The 25,539-nt window shown below is 38.0% G+C and overlaps 1 protein-coding gene across 5 annotated transcripts in view; it reads left to right on the top strand.

Moving 5' to 3' along the window:
- Window positions 1-25,539, top strand: part of srgap1a (SLIT-ROBO Rho GTPase activating protein 1a) — a 105,059-nt gene that overhangs the window by 15,112 nt on the left and 64,408 nt on the right. For 4 of the 5 annotated variants that reach the window (XM_024281878.2, XM_024281877.2, XM_024281880.2 and 1 more), the window contains exon 2: window positions 20,370-20,565. The exons of the other annotated variant lie outside the window; for it this stretch is intronic. In XM_024281878.2, the coding sequence (XP_024137646.1) occupies window positions 20,370-20,565 (196 nt within the window). The remainder of the gene's footprint in view (window positions 1-20,369; window positions 20,566-25,539) is intronic. 5 annotated transcript variants of the gene reach the window in all.

Genomic DNA, 25,539 nt, shown 5'->3' with positions numbered 1-25,539 from the left:
GATCTTCACGGACGTTATTACATCCCCTATGGCAGGGGTGTCAAACTCAATCGCACAAGGGGCCAAAATCCAAAACACACCATAGGTCGTGGGCCGAACAGGATAAACATTTATTGAACACTCTGAAACTACATTTTTAAAAACTTAACTTTAACATAATTATGAACTAGATATGTAGCATTACCTGCAATAATACTAGTGTGACCACTGAAATTGATAGCTAAAAGCACTGAAGTTAATGGTCAGCTAAAATATTAGCTAAATGCCAAATTAGCCTAAACAAACTTAAAAAAATAAATAAATAAAAAACATCCATCCATCTTCTTAACCGCTTCTTCCCTTTCGGGGTCGCGGGGGTGCCGGAGCCTATCCCGGCTACTGATGGGCGAAGGCGGGGTTCAGCCTGGACAGGTCGCCAGTCTGTCGCAGGGCCACAATCACACACACACATTCACACCTAGGGGCAATTTAGAGTCACCTATTAACCTATGAAGCATGTTTTTGGACGATGGGAGGAAGCCGGAGTCCCCGGTGAAAACCCACGCATGCACGGGGAGAACATGCAAACTCCACACAGAAAGGTCCCAGCCGGGAGTCGAACCGGGGCCTTCTCGCTGTGAGGCAAGAGCGCTAACCACTGCGCCACCGTGCAGCCCAATAAAAAGCATAGGTAGGCTAAAATAGCTAGCATGTAGTTGAAAAAAAAATAGCTAAACTTCAAAATAGCACAAAAAGCTGGAAAAAAAAAATCCTAAATTAGCCAAAACAGATAGCTTGTATAAAAATATTAGCTACATTCCAAAACTAACTTTTTGACTTAATTATGAATAATAAAAAGGCAGGAATATTATTTCAGAATAAATCAACTTAAACCTTAAATAACTTAAATTATTTTACTCTCCATATAATATATTTTGTCAAAATTATACAAGTTAGAAATAAGCGCAAGATGACATCAGCCAATAAAATAAAATGATCTGATGGGCCAGATATAATTACCGTGAGGGCCGGATCTGGACCCCGGGCCTTGACTTTGACACATATGCCCTATGGGTAAATCCAGCTTGAGTCTAGGGGGTAAAATACAAAAAGGAGACAATAACACAAACTTGACACCAATGAGAATAAAAGGAACACAGTTTATTAAACAAAGGAAATCCGGTGCCCTTAAATTAAAGAACAAAAATCAAATAATTAGTGTGCTGGTCCAAACAAAAAGACAAACCAAAAGGGATTTGGAACCTCGACTCAAAGTAAAATAAGTCATGGAGACTGCTGACCGACGGACTCAGCAGCTCCCTGCTAAGGGCTGCCTAACCAAAATCTACCTAAAGAAAACAAATAAACAAAGCCCACAAACTAAGACTACCAAAGGTCCTATTCTAAACTAAAATAACAAAACCCAGCAGTCTAATAGTGCTGGGGAAAAGAGAAGAAAACAAACCAGCACCACACCAGCTAAAATCCAACCAGCTCCTAAGCCTGCTGTGGCCTCCTCTGTCTTAAATAACCAGCAGGTGCCAATCAACACACATTGGCCACACCTGCCAGGTGAGCAGGAGGACTGGACGGAAAAAAGGTTTTGAATGAAATCAATCCCTGCTGGTTGTAATCGTGATTGTGTGACAAGGAGACTTGTTGAGTTTCAGGCGGTGGTTCCTCAGACGTCTGCTTCAGATACTCTCCTGACAGAGCAGATATTTAAGAACAAGAGCTTGTTTGCAGGAAGGATCAGGTCAGCAGAGGCCTCAGAAGTTCATTTTAGAGTGGGCCTGAACGCGGCACAGCCGTTAAGGTTTGGGTTGGGAAAGGCTCGGAAATGTTTATCTGTAACTGTCTTTAATCATCCAGGCTCCGCTGCACTGCAGTGAGCCGTCTCCTGCTCATTATTATGCCCGTTCGGTGCGACTGTGGCCCGCCGGATTCTGTTGCATCAGGCCGAGACCAAAGGAATTCAAAACCTCTAGTTCAGCGTTAAATTACCTCCCCTTTAATGTTTGCTTTGAGCTGTCAGTTTGGTAAGATGCAGCACAAGAAACAGACTTCCCCTCACTAAATATAAAAGGCTCTTTTCTTTGTTTACTTTTGGAAATACTTGTAACTCGCATAGTAATGAAGTGAGCCAGTATGTGGTTCTGCTGCAGTCCTGAGCACACTCCAGTGTTTACAGTCATTAAAGGTGTATGTGCTGGAAGCCCTGTCATATTAACAAATGAGTTTCTCTTTGATTGTGGATTACGCTTCTGCTTTGATGTTTAAAATGCAATTCTCTGGAGTTGGAGAAGATCCTGCATCAAAGTATTTAAAACTAGGAGACAGGGCTGCCACGACTAGTCGACGACTAATCGACTATTATAATAGTTGACGACTAATTTGATAGTCGATTAGTTGTTACTTTATATTATATGGAAACAGTGTAATAAAGTTAAAGGTTATAATGGCATTCTGCCAGCTTTTTGAACTAGTTTGGCATTTATTAAGGTTATTTAGGCTATTATGGAGTTTCGCTAAAATTTCAGATACATGCTAGCTGTTTTGGCTAAGTTAGGCTTTTTTTTGTTTTTTTTAAGCAATGTAGTTTAGCTAATATTTCAGCTACATCCTAGCTGTTTTGGCTAATTTAGGTTTTTTTTTAGGCTAATTTGGAATTTAGCTAACATTTCAGCTACATGTTAGCTGTTTTGGCTAACTTGTGCTTTTTTCAGTTTTTAGGCTATTTTTGGTGTTTAATATTTTAGCTCGCTATCAGCTTTGGCATTTTCAGCTATTAATTTCAGCATTTTTAGCTATCAATTTCAGCATCTTCAGCTATCTGCACTAGTATTTTCAGCAGCCAAATTCAGCTTACAGCATTCAAACTAGCATTATCACAGGTAATGCTATATACAGTGGTGGACAAAAGTGTTGGTACCCCTCAGTTAAAGAAGGACAAACCCACAATTCTCACTGAAATCAATCGGAACTTCCAAAAGTAACAATAAATAAAAATTTATTGAAAATTAAACAATTAAAATCAGCCATCAATTTGCAATTGTTGATTAACATAATTGTTTAAAAAAACAAAATAATGAAACAGGCCTGGACAAAAATGATGATACCTCAATGAAAGATTGAAAACTATTTGACCAGAGTGACATGATTAACTCAGGTGTGTCCTTAATTGACATCACAGGTGTTTTATTTATTGTTACTTTTGTAAGTTTCGAGTGATTTGAGTGAGAATTGTGGGTTTGTCCTTCTTTAACTGAGGGGTGCCAACAATTTTGTCCACGTCTGTATCTAGTTTTTAGTTAGTTTAAAGCTAAGGGTAGTTAAGATGTGCGCTTTACATCCACTTTATGCATGACCCAATTAGTCGACTAATCTGAAAAAATAATCGGTGATTATTCGACTACCAAAATAATGGTATGTGGCAACACTACTTGGAGGGTTACCTTCCAAACTCTGTTGTTTTAGACCAAAACTCCATCTGGTTTAATGACAAGTTTCTGAAAGAGATGTTTACATGAACTTCGCTTAAGAGGAGTTCTTTACCTGCCCCTATTTCTGTACCCTCAATCCTCCTCATTTTGGAGTAAATATCACTGAACATCTTGCTTTCATTTGAACCCCCAGCCTGGCCTGCTTTCCTTTAATCCTCAGGCTAAGAGCAGCTGCCTGCAGCTTCAAACCCAGGATGTCAGGGATGACTTATGGAGTCACGGCGTTGAACCAGCAAACCAGACCCAACAAAGCAGAGATGAAAAGGAGCCCGGGCAGTTTTTAGAATGAAACGAGTTCTGTGTGTTCATGCTTATCTGGATCTTCAAGCTTCTTTCTGTTCTTCTGGAAATGTTTGTGTTCATTGATGGAGTTTAGAAAAGAAGTTGCGATTATTCAGCTGTTTTTCTACCAAAACACTGAATCCATTCACAGCCTCAACATTTGATTACATTCAATTCAATGCACAGTTATTAGAAATGGATTTATTTGTCAAATTCACTTAAAAAAAAAAAGTTTGAAAATAGATTTTTTTTAAACATGTATTGCTTTTAAAGACAAAAAATATGTTTTTATGTTATGTTTTCTAAGTTCAGATGATCTGTTTTTAATGTAGAGATTTTTTAAGGTTAATTTAGTCCCAGCCGTACTTGAAACTGTTTTATTCATGGAATTTGTTTAAAGTTCAAGTTTGACTTCTAACATTTGTTAGAAATCTCAGAGTGAGTAACTCCAGTCTGCACCAATCAGACTTCTTGCAATAATGAACAGTACTGATGTCCTAAAACTGGTTGATAATACACATAGATCAAATATAATGTGCAGGAATCCTATTTTCCTTATTTCAGAGTAAAACAGAGTCTTATGACTGTTCAGAGGGAAGTGAGAGTGATGAACGGATTAGAGGATTCTAAATTTCAGCTTTGGACTTTTGACTCGGACTCTCGTGGTTTTCCGCTGCTCCCACATATCTGGTGTTTGATCTTCTTCGCCATTTCCTCTGGTCCCCTGGTCTTCCTGTGACCTGCTGAGATCAGGAGATCTTTCACCAAGCGGAGAAGCTGTACCGCTGTAAATCAAGTTCAACTAGTGTGTAATGATTTGGAGAAGTGATGTCACTCATGACGTTTATCACTAAAACTAGACGACAGTCTTCAGCTCTGTAGAAACCCACATCCAGACTTCTTCGTTTTCCATGAATACATTCACCATTGTCTGTCGTTCCCTTAGACATCTGCCAAGGTGAATTTAGAGGACGCTCCACGCTGAGATTTCTGAAAGCACTCAGGTTTGCAGAGATGTAAGAGAAGGTCAAAAAGGATGAGACGACATCTCAGGTCCAGAAAGGTTCAGAAGAATCTGTTGTCCTTTGTTCATCAGTGCTACTGAAAAGTTCTTGTGTATTTTTGTCGAACAGAACTCTGTCCTTGTTGATAATCCTAATCTCAGATTGCAGCCAGTAATCCCAAAACTTTAGAACATCAAATTTTTTCTCTTTTATGTTTTTCATTGTTGAAATAACTTAGAAACAGTAGGTGGACCTCAGTTGTACTTAAAGCCTCATTTCCACTGAGCGGTCCATTACGCCCCGGCATAGAGTGGTACTGGACGGACCAGTTAATTCTGTCGAGCGTTTCCACTCAGTTAAGCCTTGCTTCCACTGAGCGGTTTGTTCTGCGTGGTGTAGACCGCTAGCGTGCTATTGCGTCACTGTAGTGCGATAACTAGAAAAGCAACAAGAATAAAGGTCATCCAGCAGCTCGTCTTTTTCTTGCTTTACTTTTGTACATCGTGTTTAACAGGAATTAAATGTTGTTTGAAAGACGAATGTCGAAGGGAAAGAAGAATACCGGTGAAAAGAGGTCAAAATTTTGAGTCGGGAAAAGCGCTTTTGAATGGATTTCATTGCGTGACCACAGTAGCTCCACCCTGACTGGTCCTTTCCATTTTTCTATGGGCTTACAACCAACGGGAGACCAAAATGATATGAATTGGTCCAGCCTAAAGGGTCCGTTTTAAAATGGAAGCGCTCAAAATACCAAACCGGTCAGGTCTGATCTGGACCGTTCAGTGTAAACGAGCCATATGTGGACCAAACTGACACTCTAAGTAGATTTATCCATTGCTGAAGTATGTTCATTAAGAAGTAGGGGTGTGTATCTTCCCCTCTCACAATTCGATATGCATCTCGATTCATGGTCCATGATTAGACGTCTTTGGGTAGCAAAAAAAAAAAAAAAAAGAGAAATGGCAGTTTGCTAGAAATTGATTATTTATGTCTTGATTGATTTTATACATTTTAACCAACATCATCTTGTTCATATCTGTGGTTTTTAAGCAGTTGCTCGATCGTTTTTTCGATACGTATCTAATATTTTTTACATCCCTATTAGGAAGCTTTCGTAGGTTCTGAGTCTCTGGACTACTTTGATTTACTGATGTTTCTATTGGAATGTGATTTGAGATATTTTATTATTTTATTTCATCACCACATTCACTTTGTCCTTCAGATTTCACAATATCAAAAACTGCAGCAAAGAAACCAAACTAAAGCTGTTCTGGTGGTTAAAAACCATCAATCAAGATATTGGGAAAAGAAAGAAATAAAGCTGATATTTTATTATTTATCTGCACAATAACAAGCAAAAACACAATATTACTGTTCAGCATTGCAATGATAATTTTGTAAACAGTTTTTACAAACTCAGCCACCACATCTGACTTCATGGAAAAGTAACCAATAAGTCTTTGACTGAAGGATTTCATTAAGACACTGATGCAGAAATCCTTGTTATGCAAACTTAAACAAGGACATTTTAAAGCCTGGAACATTCAGATGCTGCTTAGGGTTCAAAAACAAGGTTGTCTGTGTGTGGACACAGTGGAGATTGTATATTTAGCAAAGGCTTAAATGGGTATATGTTTCCCTTGTGTTGTGTGTGTGTGTGTGTGTGGGTTGTACAAACTTTTATTTGTACTTTGTCTGGGGATCCAGCTGCTCCTTTACAGATAGGACACATTATCCATTCTCTCTGACCTTGAAAAAAGCCTTTTACTTTGAAAGGCCGGTCTGCAGGATGAGCAGAATGACATGCTGAAAATGCCAGAATTTGCTTAACCGAATGCGAGTTTTATGTTTAATGTTTATTATTAAACGAGATAGAAGTGAGTCTGCAAGTTAAACTTTTACACAGTAGAAAAACAGATGATGACGTCTCCATGGATTACCATGAATTGTACCTTTAGCTAACACTCATTAGCACTGATGGGACTTTTCTACATCTGGGAGACATCTCTGTTTATACATCATACATTATTTTATTTGCAGCAACCAAACTAGTGCTGCCAAAAACAATTATTTTGATAGTCGTCTAGTCACTGATTATTTATTCTGATTAGTGGACTAATCGAGTCATGGACAAAGTGGATGTAAAACACACATCATTACCTTTTAACTAACTAATTACCCGCGGTAATCCTAGTGTGAATGCTGTAAGCTGAATTTGACCGCTGAAGATGTTAGTGACAATAGCTGAAGATGCTGAAATTAATAGCTAAAATCGCAAAAGTATTATTATTTATTTTTATTATTTCTCTTCGTCCCCTGTGGGACATAAGGCCGCCACAAACTGCTTCCACCACAGCTTATCCCTAGCCCTGTGTCGTGCTTCTCCTAGGGTGAGCTGATTACGCAAAACGATAGCTGAAATCTCTGAAGCTAATAGCTGAAAACGCTGAAGCTGATAGCCAGCTAAAATATTAGCTAAATGCCAAATTAGCCTAAGAACTGAAAAAAGCCTAAGTTAGCCAAAATAGCTAGCTTTCAGCTGAGATATTAGCTAAACTTTAATTTAGCCTAAAAAACAGATAAAATCATGCAATCAAAATAGCTAGCATGTACATAAAATATTTGCTAAACTCCAAATTAGTCTAAAAAAATGAAAAAAAATCGCAAGTTAGCCAAAACAGCTAGCATGTACCAGAAATATTTGCTAAACTCCAAATTAGCCTAAAAAAAAGAAAAAATCATAAATTAGCTAAAAAAGCTAGCATGTAGCTGAAATATTAGCCAAGCTCCAAAATAGTCTAAAAAAAAACCTTAAATGAAAAAATAGTCCATAAAGCTAGCAGAATGCCATTGTAACTTTCAACTTTACTAGACTCCTTTTCCATATAATAGAAAGTAATGACTAATCGACTATTAAATTAGTCATCGACTATTTTAATAGTCGATTAGTCGACTATTCGTAGCAGCTCTAAACCAAACTTCATCCTCTGTCTGTTTTAACAGCGTTCCTAATAAACCTTACAGTCTTTCTGTGGAGTTTGGAAGTCCTCACCCCCATCCACATGGCTCCATCTCTTTAGTGGGTTTGCAGCATGTGCCCCTCCCTTCAGAATTACAGGCCTGGTCTTTCAATAGAGGGGGTGTTTGTCATGTGCCCCTCCAGCTACTCTGCAGGCCTATGAAAAGTCTAAAAAAACAACTGCACATCCTGCAAGGTGCTGCTTTATGTGGTCTTTATGTGGTCAATGAAGAAAAACGAAACACATGAGCAGAGAACGACACCGTGTTTCATCCTTTCATGGCTCTGGTTCTCTCTTTATCCCGCCCCCCCAGCCCTGCAGAAAGCAGCTCTGTGAGAGACTTCCTTTTGTGTTCATAGATTATTTATGAAGAAACCAAAACATGAAATTCTGCTGAAAAACTGGAATGATGCAGCATTAGAGGTGTAGCATTACAACGGGTGAATAACAGGAAGCAATTTGTAAAGCTGGGGGGTGGGGGATTAGCGTTCTAAATGTTCTACATGTGGCATCCCACAAGGGTCAGTACCGGGACCTAAAGTATTTTAGGTTTTTCACTCAACGATTTATGTCAAGTATTTAAGTCTATTTGTTTGCTGATGACACACATCTGTTTTGTTCAGGCAAACAAAGTTCATCAGAGATGTCACTGATTTTAATCAAATAAAAATATGGTTCGTTCTAACAAAGTTTTTATTACATATGAAAAAAACAAAAATTCTGCTCTTTGGAAACTCAATAAGTAACTGACAAAGCAACATTTTCCATCATAGCATAAACATCTAACAAGTTAATGAAATTAAATTTCTCTGGTAAAATTGGACAATCAATCCATTGGGAATCTCATGTCAAATATGTACAGAAAATCTATAAAAAAGCATTGCAGTTCTCCGCAGAGCAAAGCTAGTTTAGAATCTAAAGGTTCTTTACATTTTTCACAACTCACACGTGTTTCCAATAATTATAAAACAAGGACAAAGTCAATAGCCCCCCTTAAAAAACGAGCAGTAATAAAGCTAAATGTTATAATTCGAATAAAACCTGAATGCTCAGATTTACAGTTAGTAGTTTTTCTAATATTACAAGTGTTGTAAAAGCTAAAATTAATTTATTATAACAAAATAATTCAAAATGTGCTCCTTGAGAAATACACTAAACTTAAAATCTGTGTCTGTGAACGACAAAATATTATATGTTTCTGTGTGTGTAGTAAAGCTGTGGAATAGTTTTGATGTAAAGTTGGTGGAGAACCTTCATTAAACAACTAAAAAGAATTATAACTACATTTATGACTCTTCAAGGTGTTGAAACAATTACATTTCTCAGAATTTATGTCCTTTATATTCTTATTTCTATAAAATTGATTTTCTACTGTGAAGTAGAATATTATGGTATGAGTTAGTGTTATTTTTTTTCCTACCATAAAAGTCTATACTATTATGTGCTGGCATCTACATGTATTGTTTTCAGTGTACATATTAACATTTTTTACCTCAGAGGGCTTACTTAAACTAGATCAAGTTTAAGACAAAAACCTCAAAAAGGTCAAAGTTTAGTTCTTGCTATAGGTTACCTCTTATTTTTAAGCTCCATCAAATTTCCAAAAATCTAATATTTATTCGGCTCATTTTTTTATTGAAGTATTGCACTTTTTTAACCCTAATTTTCTTCTTAATTGATAGGGGTTTATTTCCTTGTTTTCATTCATCAAAACCAGCTGAGTTTAAGTTTAAGGGAAATATGTTTTATTGTCATTTATCATTTCAGATTTTACTGCAATCACATGACTTAGAAATGTTGCCGAAGTCATAAGTTCTCCAACATCCAGCATTAAAGACGCCACGATGATCAGAACGATCTTTTGTTAAAGCTTCAGTTTCTTAAAACCACCTCTGAATCTGGAGGATTCTCCCTGTGGAATAGGGCTGCCACAAACGATTGTTTTAATAGTCGGCTAATCACCGATTATTTTTTCCGATTAGTCGACTAATCGGGTCATGCACAAAGTTGATGTAAAACACAAATCTTAACCATCATTCACTTTAAACTAACTAAAAACTATATATATATATATATATATATATATATATTCACACTAGCATCATTATAGATGAAATGTAAGCTGAATTTGGCCGCAAAAGATGCTAGTGACGATGGCTGAAGATGCTGATAGCCAACTAAAATATTAGTTAAAGGGCAAATTATCCTAAAAAAAGGACCATGGATCTGGACCCGAGAGAGGTAGTTTGTCCTCCCTGGTTGGGTGGAGTGCTCCTGCCTCAGGTGGAGGAGTCTAAATATCTTGGGGTCTTGTTCACGCGTGAGATTGACTGATGGATTGGAGCAGCGTTATGTGGTTATTATGTGGTTGTTATGTGGTCGCTGTACAAGTCCTTTGTGGTGAAGAGAAAGCTCTCAGTTTATTGGTGGATCTTCGTTCCAGTACTCACCTGTGATCATGAGCTCTGGGTCGTGATCTAAAAAACAAGATCCAGACTACAAGCGGCTGAAATGAGTTTCCTCTGGAGGGTGGCTGGGCGCTCCCTTAGAGATAGAATCTCAGTCACCCGGAGAGAGCTCGGAGTAGAGTGGCTTCTCCTCCGCATCAGGAGGAGCCAGTTGAGGTGGCTCGGGCATCTGGTCTGGATACCTCCTGGAAGCCTCCCTGGAGAGGTGTTCCGGGCATGTCCCACTGGGCAGAGGCTCCGGGGTAGACCCAGGACACTCTGGAGAGACTATGTCTAGCATCTTCAGCGACCAAATTCAGCTTACAGCATTCACACTAGCATTATTACTGGTAATGCTATATCTAGTTTTTATCTAGTGTGTTTTACATCCAGTTTGCACATGACCCAATTGGTCGACTACTCAAAAAAAATAATTGGTGATTAGTCGACTATTAAAATAATTGTTCGTGGTACCACTAGTTCATTAGTAGAGTGGTGAAATGGGATGGAGAAAGTTATTACCAAACAGGAATAAAACCTTTGTTTATAAAAATGACAACAGTAGATACTTCTGTTCCTCCGGTCTCAAAAAGTACCTTCCTGATGACTAAACACAGCCAGCAATCTCAACCCAACAATTATGTCTCTATGAAGATTCATGTTAGTCCACGTCTCAGCTATAACAGAATCTGTGATTCACACTTTTGTTTGTCATTCGTACACAGATTCTTACGGAAACGCAAACCAGTCTTCTTTCTGCATTAATCTCTGAAGCTTTTATGCTTTTGTCTGCACCTGTCTTCAGTTTTTAATTAGTATTAGTCATGGGTATGTACTTCTTCCTACAGATAAAAGCCTTTTCACATCCGTTCCAGATGTTTCTTGTGCCGTACACCCCCTTTTGCTCTCCAGCAACGCAATATTCTTTGTACTGTTATACCAAACAAACATCCCAACTGCCAGAGCTGCAGACATGCCCGGCCACGTTTCTATCCTAAGGATAGCTGCGGAGATAACTGACTTTCCTGACATAAAGCCTTTTTTCATCTCTTGTATCTTTAATATCCCCTAACAAAAGCACAAAGGCACGTCAGATCCAAGGTAGAGTTTCTGGTGTCATTTCACTGTAAAAAAAGTAAATAAATCTGAGCCCGTTAACTCCATGTTCAGTTTAGTTTTCCTAAAAACTAGTCTAAACTAGTTTCACATAAAGTGTTATTTTTCTTTCTCATTCCCACAATAAGAACTTTTACTGTCTCTTATCATCCAGGATGTATCCTGCTCATTTTTCTTCTGTGCTTCAAGTTTATTTTTTTGTTACAAACTGGAGTTTGTTCCGGCAGGATTAGCCAACAAAAGTTATCTAACTGTGCAAACCTGTTCATTAACTCTAAACGTGAATGGACAGAAGCCAAGTCAATATAATCTGCTGATCTTCTAACAGTTTGTGACAAACCCGGTGAATCATAAAACAGCTAATAAAAATTAACTTCTGTTTTCCCTTTGGCGTGGAGTGGTTTTAAAACTTCATCTGTACGTCCGCTCGCAGCATTGAGGCGCACACAGAGAAATGTGGGCCGCCCCGTTTGATGGACCTCCACACCCGACTGATGCCCCAGAAAAATGTGGAGTAGTTAACCAGCAGCTGAGCAAACAGCCCCGCCTTTAAAATGTGATGTCTGTCTCCAGCGTTAAGCTCCGCCTTTGCTTTACTTGGCTTGGATAGAATGACGGCTTCCTTCGCGGGCATCCTAAAGTCAGCTCTGATTGATCTGTCCTGGTTGCTGCAGGCCTCTCCCCGGTGGAGCGTTGCCTTAGCAACTGTAGCTCATGACCCGGATGCTAGTTAGTGCGTCTGAATCTAATCGGTAGATGATCACTCGTCAGTTATTGAAATGTACTGTAAAAAAGGAGTTTTCTGAGTGGAAATGACAGTTTTAAGCGCTTTCCCATTTCAAATCACTTGAGTTTTTCTGACTCTTTTGGGTGGATTTGCTTTTGAACTGCGTGCACAGTTAGCTGTCACAGCTGAGCTGGTTCTAAATCAGGTTATAAACACCGGCGTGCACAAATATCTCTGAACTCTTCAGGTTTTTTTAGCCCAGAACTCCTGAACCCAACTCAAACCGCAAGTTACATCAGCCACACAAAGGACGGACATTTCTGTTTGAAAGTGTGTGTTTAGTTTTATTGTGTGAATGCTGTGTAAGCTTTCACACTGTAGTGATCCTGTTTCTCTTTACTATTATTCCTTATTTGTTCTTCTGTATGATTTTTGGTTTCTGAAAACTCACACTTTCAGCAAAATCTGCAAGCTTGGTATCAAAACGTTTATCTCATCAAGAAGATTCCTGTTTGTACTTTTGGTATTTGTACATTTCACAGTTTTTACAATTTTTAGCAATTTAAGAGATTTTTCAGTCCCATTAAAAATAAATAGGAATTTTAAAAAAATGTTTGCTATTTTCTTGATTTTTCAAAAATGTTTTTTAAATTCTTGTGCAGTTTCTGCAAATTATGCAAGTTTGGCATCAAAACATTCGGCACGTTCAGGGCATCCATGCTATTATTTTTGGTATTTATAAATTTTACAAAATTTTTGCAATTTTTTGCAATTTTTGTGATTTTTTTTTTTGCAATTTTCTTAATTTTTCAAAAATGTTTTCACATTTTTGTGCAGTTTCTGCAAATTATGCAAGTTTGGCATCAAAACATTCAGCGCGTTCAGGGGTTTCATGCTATTACTTTTGGTATTTATACATTTTACACAATTTTTGAAATATTTTGGGATTTTTTGCAATTTTTTGCAACTTTCTTGATTTTTCAAGAAATTCTTCAAATACTTGTGCAGTTTCTGCAAATTTTGCAAGATTGGTATCAAAACATTCAGCACATTCAGGGGATTCATGCTATTACGTTTGGTATTTATACATTTTCTGTCATTTTTGAAATATTTTTGGAATTTTTTGCAATTTTTGCAATTTTTCAAAAGTGTTTTCAAATTCTCGTGCAGTTTCTGCAAATTCAGAAAGTTTGGAATCAAAACATCCAGTGTGCTCAGGGCATTCATGCTATTACTTTTGATACATGTGCATTTTGTACCATTTTCAGAAATTGTTTGAAATTTTTTATATTTTTCAAGAAATTCTTCAAATTCTTGTGCACTTTCTGCAAATTATGTAAGTTTGGCATCAAAACGTTTAGTACATTATACAGCAAATGAAGTTAACTCTTCAGTATCTTCGGCCACCACATTCAGCAAAAAGCATTCACATTATCACAGATAATGCGACTTTACTGGTTGATCTTTACATCCTCTTTACAGAAAAAGATTGTTTTACATTGTGGTGTTAAAGAAGTTCTGTTTGTCTGGAGCGCAGTAGCCTTCTGTTGCTTTACTGGAAGGTTCTGGGAACTAACATGTCTGTCAGATTGAGCACCTTGGATAACTTTGCCTATTCTGTGATATTTTGAGATTAAATGATGTATGTAAGATGGCAGTACTTTTTGGTAATATAGTTTAGTGACATATTTTTCCCCCTTGGCAGGTATTTTATGGTAGTTTAGGCTGCAGGGCCGTAATACTTTAAATATTGAGATATAAAGCTACGAAATGATGTATTTTTAACACGTTTTTCCACTCTCTGCACCAGAGGTTCATGACTGAGTTTAACTAAATAATATATACAGGCAAAAAGTAAAAGTGGAAAAGACTAAAATGAGATAATTTCCAATGGGAGCTAAATTATGATAAACAACAGTAAAAATTGAGTGACTGTTTCAAAAGGTGAGAATTCTTAAAAACTCCAAAAGCAGATTGCACGTTTTTTTAAGCTTAGGTTTATCTTTATTAACAGAATAATTACAGCAACAATGAAAAAGAGCAACATCTAAATCTACACACATCAACACAGACATTTATAATTAAGAACGTGCAGATTTCATTTAGGAAAAAAGAGGAATTTACACCAAAATTAGAGATTTAGATCTATAATTTCCCATTAACACACATTCTCCTGATAATTCTTGTAAAATCTCCTCAAGAAACTTTGAGATTGCTTTTGTCATCATCTGTGGCTGTGACAGAGCACATGTCTGTACCGGAGTAAGGTTTTTTTTGTGGCGTTAAATCTGTTTGTGAACTGGCCACCGACGTCCTTCTGCTCCATGACTGATTCTTTCTCCCGTGTGACCATTGACATGAATATCAATGGACTGAGCAACTGAGCAACTGAGCATTCACACTAGCATTATCGCAGATAATGCTATATATCTAGTTTTTATTTAGTTTAAAGGTAATGATGGTTAAGATGTGTGCTTTACATCCAGTTTGCGCATGACCCGATTGTCGGAAAAATAATTGGTGATTAGTCGACTATTAAAATAGTTGTTTGTTGCACCACTACTGTTGTAGTGACCCTGGTACCCTGAGGTTACCTGTTGAGACTGGTAAAACCATTGACCTACACATGGAAGATGCAGTTTGCCTATGGTATACTAGATATGAATCAGGACTTTAACTTTGGTAGTGTAGTCCTCGTCTCTAAAGGAGGCTCAGACAACTCCCCGTGTCTCCAAACCTAGATGTGAAGCAGATGGTGGGGCTGAGCACCCTCCGAAGATCCCTCCCCAGGCCTCAACTGCTATTTCAGGTGCTGCTGATGAGCCGCTCTGTGGGTGGAAATGCAGGCGTGGGACCGACGGGCCGCAGTGTGTCCCAGAAAGCTTTTGGGTGAAACTAGGAGAGGATGTAAAACTAAAAGTTAAACGTAAACCTTGGTTATGAGTGGAGTGGGAGAAAATGTTCTCTTTCTGGCTCTTTGACAGCAGCTGAGTTGTTTTGACTGAAGCCCTGTTGTTCTTTCGCTGGGGGGGACGACTATGGGCCAGGACCCGTCCTGCTTACAAGGCACTTCTGACAATAGAACGGGCCTATCTGGCAAATCAGAAGCTACTCTGATCTGCAACTGTGGACATGTTTGTTGCAGTGAAAGGGGTTATGTGAATGATGTGATGTGTCCTCCAAAAGGCCATTTGGAAAAAGTCCAGTTGAGAAACAAAAGAGCTCTGGAGCCAACGGATGACCACAAAGACGCAGAGGGCTCTCCCAATTCCATACCGGCACTTTGTGAGCCAACATCAGTCAACCGCCCGCTGACACCTTTATAGAATCGCTTTATTCCTGCAAGCTGCTTTCTGTTTGTGCCAACAGTAGGGCTGCCACGATTAATCGACTAATCGGCGACTAATCGACTATTGAAGTAGTCGGCGACTAATTTAATAGTCAATTAGTTGTTACTTTATGTTATATGGAGGCAGACTGTTGTAAAGTTGAAAGTTATAATGGCATTCTGCTAGCTTTTTGGACTAGTTTGGCATTTATTAAGGTTTTTTTAAAGGCTATTTTGGAGTTTAGCTAATATTTCAGCTTCATGCTAGCTGTTTTAGCTATTTCAGGATTTTTTTCAATTTTTAGGCATTTTTGAGTTTAGCTAATTTGCAGCTACATGCTAGCTATTTTGGCTAATTAAGGATTTTTTTCAGTTTTTTAAGCTAGTTTGGAGTTTAGCTATCATTTCAGCTACATGCTAGCTATTTTAGCTATTTCAGGATTTTTTCAGTTTTTAGGCATTTTTGAGTTAAGATAATTTTGCAGCTACATGCTAGCTATTTTGGCTAATTTAGGATTTTATTTTTTTTTTTATTGATATTTTTCAGATTAGCTGATATTTCAGCTACATGCTAGCTATTTTGGCTAATTTAGGATTTTCTACGTTGCTTTGGAGTTGAGCTAACATTTTAGCTGCACGCTAGCTGTTTTGGCTAATTTAGGCCTTTTTCAGTATTTTAGGCTATTTTGGAGTGTAGCTAATGTTTCAGCTGCTTCATTTCCATTATGGCTAATGTGGGATTTTTTTCAGTTTTTTAGGCTTTTTTGAAGTTTAGCTAATATTTCAGCTACATGCTAGCTGTTTTGGCTAATTTGGGCTTTTCAGTTTTTTAGGCTAATATGGCATTTAACTAATATTTTAACTGGCTATAACCTTCAGCATTTTCAGCTATTAGCTTCAGCAACTTCAGCGATCAACTTCAGTGTTTGTAGCTATCAATTTCAGCATCTGCAGCTATCAGCATTAGCGTCTTAAGCTTACAGCATTCCCACTAGCATTGTGGCAGCTAATGCTATATATCTAGTTTTTAGTTAGTTTAAAGCTAATGCTGGTTAAAATGTGTGTTTTACATCCAGTTCGCGCATGATCCAATTAGTCAACTAACTAAAAATAATCAGTGATTAGTCGTATATTAAAATAATCGTTTTTTTGGCAGCATTAGCCAACATGCATAATTATATGACTCTAAAACCTCTTCTAAAAACCTCAGATACTTGGAGGGCTTCACATGTGCTTACCATTCATATTACCTCAGAATGGCAGGAATGCCGCCTGTAATGGTAGATGAATCCTCTGTGATGCTTCGAGCTCCCAAACACTTCGGATTACAACAGTTGGATATCTGACACGTTGAAGTGTCCAAGTGTCAACCTCTTCTTCTGCTGTTGGCGTTTGAAGAAGCCAGCGAGACACCTGTCAGAGCTCCTAGCATGGGGGCTCTCGAAGGCCCCCCCATGATCAAAGGGGGATTCTTGACGGGGTTCAAACAGCAAAGTATCTTCGTCTTTCACTTCAAATATTTGCCTGTGGGATTAAATGAGCTCCTCTTTCTCTCGTTTAACTGTCAGATCATAATCTGGGATCACGGCTCACAATAACAAGTACAAACATGAAAATGTTTCTGTGACAAGAACTTTGGGGATTTGTTCTATGTCAGTCTCTGGATTTTTCTCTGAATTTTGAAAGTGTTGTTTCTCGGCTACTTCAGCATGAAAAGTTTCCTAATCAGCAATAATCTGATGATCAGATCATTCGGATTAGGATACTTTTCATGTTAATCCTCAGTGCGTAGATTGATGTTTTTGATCTGAACATCAGTAAAATTCTTTAACAATTAGAGACAAATGTTTTCCACACACTGTAATGAGAGACTCTTGTTGACGAAAACTCAGTTTAGGAAAAATATTGTAAATAAATGTGTTTTCAGCAGAGCCTAAAATAAAATGTCTTTGTGACATTAAGTTTATGAAAGTGTAAGTTTGGCCGCCGCGGATCGAGCCGCTCCTGTAATTTCCTTTGACAGGTGGCTGCCTTCGAGGATTCATTTCCTGATATGTCAGCGCCGTGCGGCCGCTTGGTGGCCGGAGCCTGACTTGGAAAATAAATGATTTAATGAGTTTCCTTGTGCAGTCATGAGTGTAATTGTGTCAAATGATCCAGCAGTCTTTGTCTCAGCGCCGCCGTGACTTTGTTTTAATACTGACATCCGGGCCGTGATGCAGTTACAAACCTGGACTGTTCACTTGCTCTCCTTAAAGATTCTTCTGTTTTCCAATTGCTTCACAATTTTACTTTGTAGTTTCTGTAAATTGTTGTGCTGTTGTTGACACCCCACCGTTTTTATACGGTTAAAGGGCGACAATCTATTGTAGATTCTTGTTTTAATCAGGATTTTATTGATTTTTAAGTAGTTCTGCTGACAAATTATTGATTATGTTTCAGAAAACCACTTAGGGAGACTTTTAAATTGAAATCTTAACATTTTTTCTTTTGCTAAATCAAACCATATCTCTAGCTGAAAAAGTACATTAAAAAAAAAGAACTGTTTAAGATGTTTTTATCCTGAACGAAGCTCTAGATTTACAAATAATCTTATATTTAGCTGTTTTTCCATTAGATTATTTTAAGACGCTAAAGGCGTGAACGAATCATTAGAGTTCAGGAAGTTAAACTCTGAGCACAGCGGCGCTTCATCCGACTCACAATTCCAGCTCGCAGACTCTATTTCAAAACATTTTCTCTGAATTTTCTTTCCACACACTCTTGCACAGCAACCACCGTCTCGTCTCCTACTGACATTTTGATGCAAACACATCCAAACTTCTAGATTTAAACTTTTGTGATGCCATGAAGTTCTTCTGTCTGCATTTATAACGATAAACAGCCTCTAAAAACGTTCATTCTTCGTAATGATAACTTGTTTCGGGGAATTGTTCAAATGCCTTCACTGTATGTCCCTAAATCACCTCATTACTGCTTTCTCTGCAGCTCTGAGTCACCACTTTCTGGAAGAATAAATTATGCAAGGGCATCAAAGAGACACACACAAAAGAAGCAAAATATGTGACCACAAAAGCTTTGTGTGTCTGTTAGCGTGATCGCACCGTTCAGCCCCTAAACTGAAGTGAACAATTGAAAGGAGGACACTCAAAGCAGGCTGGTTGCTGTAGAAAACGAGGCTCATGAGCACTCCACTCACTGTTTGGTACAGTGTGATTAAAGGAGTCATTCCAGCTGTAATGAAGCGCTCCAGAACAGTTCTGTAAAGCATTTACAAGACCCAGAACCAAACCAGAACATGTTGCACTGGGCCAGTAAACTGTTGCTGGGGTGAATTCCTTTTCTGCTCGGATCATTTCCTCTTCTTGCTCAGACATACACAACGATTTTGTACAAATATGCAACTGATTAGGGCTGTCACGATTGGACGACTAATTGACTACTAAAATAGTCGATGACTAATTTAATAGTCGATTAGTCGTTACTTTATATTAAATGGAGTCAGAGTGTGGTAAAGTCGAAAGTTATAATGGCATTCTGTTAGCTTTTTGGACTATTGTGGCATTTATTTTTTTTTTCGGCTAATTTGGAGTTTAGCTAATATTTCAGCTACATGCTAGCTGTTTTGGCTAATTTACACTTCTTTAGGCTATTTTGGAGTTTAGCTAATATTTTTAGCTCCATACTAGCTATTTTTGCTAATTTGCGCTTTTTTTGTTATTTTTAGGCTAATTTTGAGTTTAGCTAAGGTTTCTGCGGCATGCTAGCTATTTTGGTTAATTTAGGTCTTTTTTGTTTTCTAGGCTAATTTACAGTTTAGCTAATATTTTAGCTACATGCTAGCTGTTATGGCTAACATAGACTTTTTTTTTTTTTTTAGGCTGTTTTGACATTTGACTAATATTTCAGCTACATGCTAGCTATTTTAGCTAATTTACACTTCTTTAGGATATTTTGGAGTTTAGCTAGTATTTTTAGCTCCATACTAGCTATTTTTTCTAATTTGCGCTTTTTTGTTATTTTTAGGCAAATTTTGAGTTTAGCTAAGGTTTCTGCGGCATGCTAGCTATTTTGGTTAATTTAGGTCTTTTTTGTTTTCTAGGCTAATTTACAGTTTAGCTAATATTTTAGCTACATGATAGCTGTTATGGCTAACATAGGCTTTTTTTTAGGTTTTTGTAGGCTGTTTTGGAATTTGACTAATATTTCAGCTGCATGCTAGCTGTTTTGGCTAATTTGGGCTTTTTTAGGATATTTTGGAGTTTAGCTAATATTTTTGGCTGCATGCCATCTATTTTAGCTAATTTATGCGTTTTTTTTTTTTAGGCTAATTTGGAGATTAGCTAATATTTCAGCTACATGCTAGCTGTTTTGGCTGGCATAGGTTTTTTGTTTTATGTTTTAGGCTGTTTTGGAATTTGGCTAGTATTTAAGCTACATGCGAGCTTTTTTTGGCTAATTTTTTGTCATTTTTTAGGCTGATTCTGCATTTAACTAATATTTTAGTTGGCTATCAGTTTCAGCATTTTCAGCTATCAACTTCAGTGTTTTTAGCCAATAAATTTCAACATCTTCCGCTATCGTAACTAACCTCTTTAGCTCCCCAATTCAGCATTCATACTAGGATTATCGCAGGTAATGCTATCTATCTAGTTTTTAGTTAGTTTAAAGCTAATGATGGTTAAGGTGTGTGCTTTACATCTAGTTTGCATATGACCTGATTAGTCGACTATTTGGAAAAATAATTAGTCAACTATTAAAATGATCGTTTGTGGCAGCACTACAACTGATTAACACTGATGTGAAGTGACACATATCTGCTCTGCTGACGGACCCTTGTGACTTCACCGAAAACGGCAAATCGAAGTAAAGTTTTTCTTTAACGTGGTAAACTGCCTGAAACCTTGTGTTTATCCTCTCCTCCACTCTTCCTAATCTAGCGCTTCTCCTTCTGTCTGTTCAGAGATCCGGGCTCAGCTGGTGGAGCAGCAGAAATGTCTGGACCAGCAGACGGAAATGCGGGTCCAACTGCTGCAGGACCTCCAGGACTTCTTCAGAAAGAAGGCAGAGATTGAGATGGAGTATTCCAGAAACCTGGAGAAACTGGCCGAGCGCTTCATGGCGAAGACTCGCAGTACCAAGGATCACCAGCAGTACAAGTGAGGAGAGAATATTTGGTTGTTATTTTTTTTTACGGTGTTTGTCTTTGGTGAAGCGCAACACTAAAGAAACTTAATTCAGAGGTGAATTTCTGATAGACTCTTGCTGCTCTGTTGTAGAATACAACATGTTCTTTTAAAAAAATGTCACTGAAAACTAAATAATCATAATTTAAAAGACCACTTGGAATGCTTTTTAACAGATCAAAAGACGATCGGGATGGAACTTTCAGTCTGTTAGGCCTTAAAGCTGGTTTAGGTTTAACCTTTTGTGATGATCAAAAGGGAGATTTTTGACATTTAAAGAGGTCCTTCAGTCCTGTCAGATCATTTTATCACCGTATTCTATGGAGCCAAATAAAGAAACCTGAATAAAACAACTTGAAAAGTTCAAGCTGAAATATTGGTGTTAAACTAAAAAATAGTGTCTGAAATTTTCTGCAATTGTGAAAGGAGGTGAAAGGAGGTTGGGTTAACATAAAGGACCAATCAGAATTGAGCCAGTCCTGGTGCATTCACTGACTCTAGGAACTTGAATAATTACAGTCAGAAAATGTCTATACTATGGCGACAAGCAAAAGGGCTCATAAATCGCCTAGAAAAGCGGCGTAAAGAACGGCGTAATGACCATCCAAAACGCCACTTTTACACGATTTTAAAGTAACACGTAAATTACGCCGTCTTGTGTTGTCCCAAGAAACGCATAAAAAGCTTTGTTTTATCGCGTACAAACCGCACGTCCAAAGTGCCGTTCTACCGCGTTCAAAGTGCTGTTTTGTTTTGTCACATACAGCCGTTAAAAACGGTTGAAAAAAATGACTTAGGCCGAGAATTTGGTCCAGTTGTCTGCTGTGGCTTACCGGTTAACACAGTTGCACATTAAGAGTTCGACTCCACGACATTTGCAACAGTTTCTTCATGTTTGCTATCTTTTACTTTTGCTGACTTTATGCAATAATATCATTTTGATTGTACTTAGTGTTTCTTTTTGCTCTTTTTAGTTTTTACAGGTACGTATTACATCATATCACTTGTGTTTTCTGCATTGAGTTACAATAGTTGATGTTGTTTTAACATCTACAACCGATTTGGTTCCATAGTATTCTGTAAACAAAATGGTTTGTTTTATTGAATTTTCTGGGATTTTTAAAAGGTTTTTTAGCTGTCGGCTGTTATATTTCTATATTTTGCATATTGAAAGAAAAACTGGTAAAAACTTGTCCGTATTTAATCTTAATGTGCCATTAAGCTCTGGAAAGACAGTTCTTTGAACTGCGGCATCTACTTTCAGAAGCTGAACATTAGAGCTGCCACAATTAGTTGACTAATCGACGACAAATCAACTATTACAATAGTTGACGATTATTTTAATAATCGATTAGTCATTACTTTTTATTATACGGAGTGTAGTAAAGTTAAAGTTATAATAGCGTTCTGTTAGCTTTTTGGACTATTTTGGCATTTATTAAGGTTTTTTAGACTATTTTGAAGTTTAGCTAATATTTCAGCTACATGCTAGCTGTTTTGGTTAACAAAAGTTTTTTTTTCCTTTTACTTTTTAGGCTGTTTTCGAATTTAGCCAAGTTTTTTAGCCTCATGCTAGCTCTTTCAGTTAATTTATTCTTTTTTCAGTTTAAAGCTAATTTTGAGCTTGGCTAATATTTCAGGTAAATGCCAGCTGTTTCGGCTAACTTAAGCTTTTTTTTGTTTTTAGGCTGTTTAGGAATTTAGCCAATTTTTTTAGCTTTGTGTTAGCTGTTTTGGCTAATTTAATTTTTTTCAGTTTTTTAAGGCTTATTTTGAGTTTAGCTAATATTTCAGCTACATGCTAGGTGTTTTGGCTAACTAAAGTTTTTTTTTCCTTTACGTTTTAGGCTGTTTTCAAATTTAGCCAATTTTTTAGCTTCATGCTAGCTCTTTCGGTCGATTTATTCTTTTTCAGTTTAAGGCTAATTTTGAGGTTAGCCAATATTTCAGGTACATGCCAACTGTTTTGGCTAACTAATTTTTTTTTTTCCTTTACTTTTTTGGCTGTTTTCGAATTTAGCCAATTTTTTAGCTTCATGCTAGCTGTTTTGGCTAATTACATTTTTTCAGTTTTTTAAGGCTAATTTTTAGGTTAGCCAATATTTCAGGTACATGCCAGCTGTTTCGGCTAACTTAAGCTTTTTTTTTGTCTTTTAGGCTGTTTTAGAATTTAGGTAATATTTCAATTACATGCTAGCTGTTTGTGCTAAGTTACATATTTTTTACAATTTTTTTAGGCTAATTTGGCATTTAACTAATGTTTTAGCTGGCTATCAGCTTCAGTGTTTTCAGCAACCAATTTCAGCATCTTCAACTATCATCACTGCCAAACTCAGCTTCCAGCATTCACACTAGCATTATCACAATGTAATTAGTTAGTTAGAAGTGTGTGTTTTACATCCACTTTGCGCATGACCTTATTAGTTGACTAATCAGAAAAAATAATCAGTGATTAGTCGACTATCACAATAATCGTTTGTGGCAGCACTACTGAATATTCAAGTGTTCCTTTTGCACTCGTCTCTCTCGATCCCTCATTCCTACCTTTGTACTCTGTGAGCCTCACAGTTTGAGTCTCCTCCTTTTTATAGATGTTGACACAGTTAAGTGTGCCTCAGATTTTGACCTTATTGCATGGAGGAGTTCTGCTCCTGGAAAAGCTCAGACATGAACTCTCTGTTTTCATCTTGCAGGGAGCAGATATACATGAATGTATTTGTATTTGTGGCGAAGGTCTCCTCTTTCTGTCTGATTCTGGAATGGCTTTAGCAGCTGAGCAGAGAGACTCCAGCGTGGCGTCTCTGCTCGTGGTGGTTTCCTCCGTGTGATGTACCGTCTGGTCACTCCATTACAGCGTAAACATTATGCTGTGAGCATTTTGCTTGTGTTCATGTCGGCTGTTTGGAGAAACATTAAAAGTCTTCCTGTGAGCTTAAAATGACTCGTATTTTCATGCGTACAGGAAGGTCTCGGTAACTTGGGGTTGTTTTTTTTATGCCCACACTCGGGATGAGAACTAGGATGTTTTTTTTTCTTCCTTGCAGCCTGAAGGCACTTTGAGTTTGTAAAACGTGTCATGTAGCAGCAAAACACTAAAGTACTTGGTGGTGATGACACTTGAGCTGAAATTTTCAGTTAGTTTTGCATAAGAGATACACGTTGAGAAGATGCACTTTTCTCAGCTAAAATCCTTCTCTATGCAGTTTTCATGAGATGCTCCGTTTGTTTGGATAATGTACACCACTGCTCGAGCCTCGAAGGTTTTTGTTTGAGCTGCACCTAGTAACCAGGTGGAAACAGGTGGAGGCTAAAGCCACGCCCTCCCACTGTCCATGTGACAGAAGATGAACACAGCAACAAAACTAGATCACATTCATGTCTGCATGTGTCTCACGAGCTGAGAATATAGTTTCATTTGGGGGGGGGGGGGTGTTTAGCCTCTAATCCTCCCTCTGGAGTGAAATGAAGTTTGTGTCAGAAATCTCAAGCCTCCTATAGACGACTGCAGTGACTCACTGCAGGACTGGAAGTCATTCAGCTTCAAGGAGCTGTCAACTGAGCTGTGCTCCTGCGACAGCAGCGGTTTCATGAAAAGTAGACATCTGTCTGCATGGAGAAGTGTTTGCTGCTCATCAGTGATTCATGCTCTACTTGACCTTGGGTAGTCTACAAACACATCACTGTGATAACCGTCTTTGTTTCCTCAGCAGATCTGAATCAGATAAAGAAAATGCTGCGGCAGATTTGTTTCTGCGGTTTACGCTTAAAGAGAAAGAGACGATTGAATTTACAGTATTACCATATTTCCCAGAATATAAGTCGAATGGAAGTAGAATACGCAGGGGCAAAAAATGTCTAATAAAAAAGGATACCATATATACATCGCTCTGAAGTATGAGTTGCACTAGAGTATAAGTTGCACTGGAGTATATGTTGCAGGAAGTAAAAAATATGTAATCAAGAAGAAGAAAACTATATATAAGTCGCACTGGAGTATAAGTTGTTCAGGAGTATACATCGGACTGGAGTATAAGTCGCAGGAGCAAAAAATGTCTAATCAAGAAGAAGAAAACAAAATTTAAATAACTCTGGAGTATAAGTCGCATCGGAGTATAAGTCGCACTGGAGGATAAGTCGCACTGGAGGATAAGTCGCACTGGAGTATAAGTCGCATCGGAGTACAAGTCGCATCGGAGTATAAGTCGCATCGGAGTATAAGTCGCACTGGAGTATAAGTCGCATCGGAGTATAGGTCGCATCGGAGTATAAGTCGCACTGGAGTGTAAGTCGCATCAGAGTGTAAGTCGCACTGGAGTATAAGTCGCACTGGAGTATAAGTCGCATCGGAGTATAAGTCGCATCGGAGTGTAAGTCGCACTGGAGTGTAAGTCGCACTGGAGTGTAAGTCGCACCGGAGTATAAGTCGCACCGGAGTATAAGTCGCATCGGAGTATAAGTCGCATCGGAGTATAAGTCGCATCGGAGTGTAAGTCGCATCGGAGTGTAAGTCGCATCGGAGTGTAAGTCGCATCGGAGTGTAAGTCGCACTGGAGTGTAAGTCGCACTGGAGTGTAAGTCGCATCGGAGTGTAAGTCGCACTGGAGTATAAGTCGCAGGAGCAAAAATGTCTAATCAAAAAGAAAACAAAATATAAGTTACTCTGGAATATAAGTCGCACTTTAGGGAGAAAAGTTTGACGTTTCAGAACAAATCCGGCCAGTGTAACACTGCGTTCACACCAAACTTAATCCCAAAATATTTTCATAAACTAGATGTTCTGGTCGTGAGCGGGAGAAGCTACCATCAAGTTTTTTGCCTCGCCGCTACTCGGAAGCTTTGACTGTCTCTTATTTATAATGCGCAGCAGACACAGATGATATTAAGAGATCAGGTTTATTTGTTTTGAAAACTTCAACAAAATCATCAGTTATCGTGAGATATTTCTGT

The sequence above is a fragment of the Oryzias melastigma genome, linkage group LG6 (genome assembly GCF_002922805.2).
Source record: "Oryzias melastigma strain HK-1 linkage group LG6, ASM292280v2, whole genome shotgun sequence".
Taxonomy (NCBI): Eukaryota; Metazoa; Chordata; class Actinopteri; order Beloniformes; family Adrianichthyidae; genus Oryzias; species Oryzias melastigma.
Note: the sequence above shows the minus strand (reverse complement) of the source record. Positions and strands in the feature narration are given on the sequence as shown.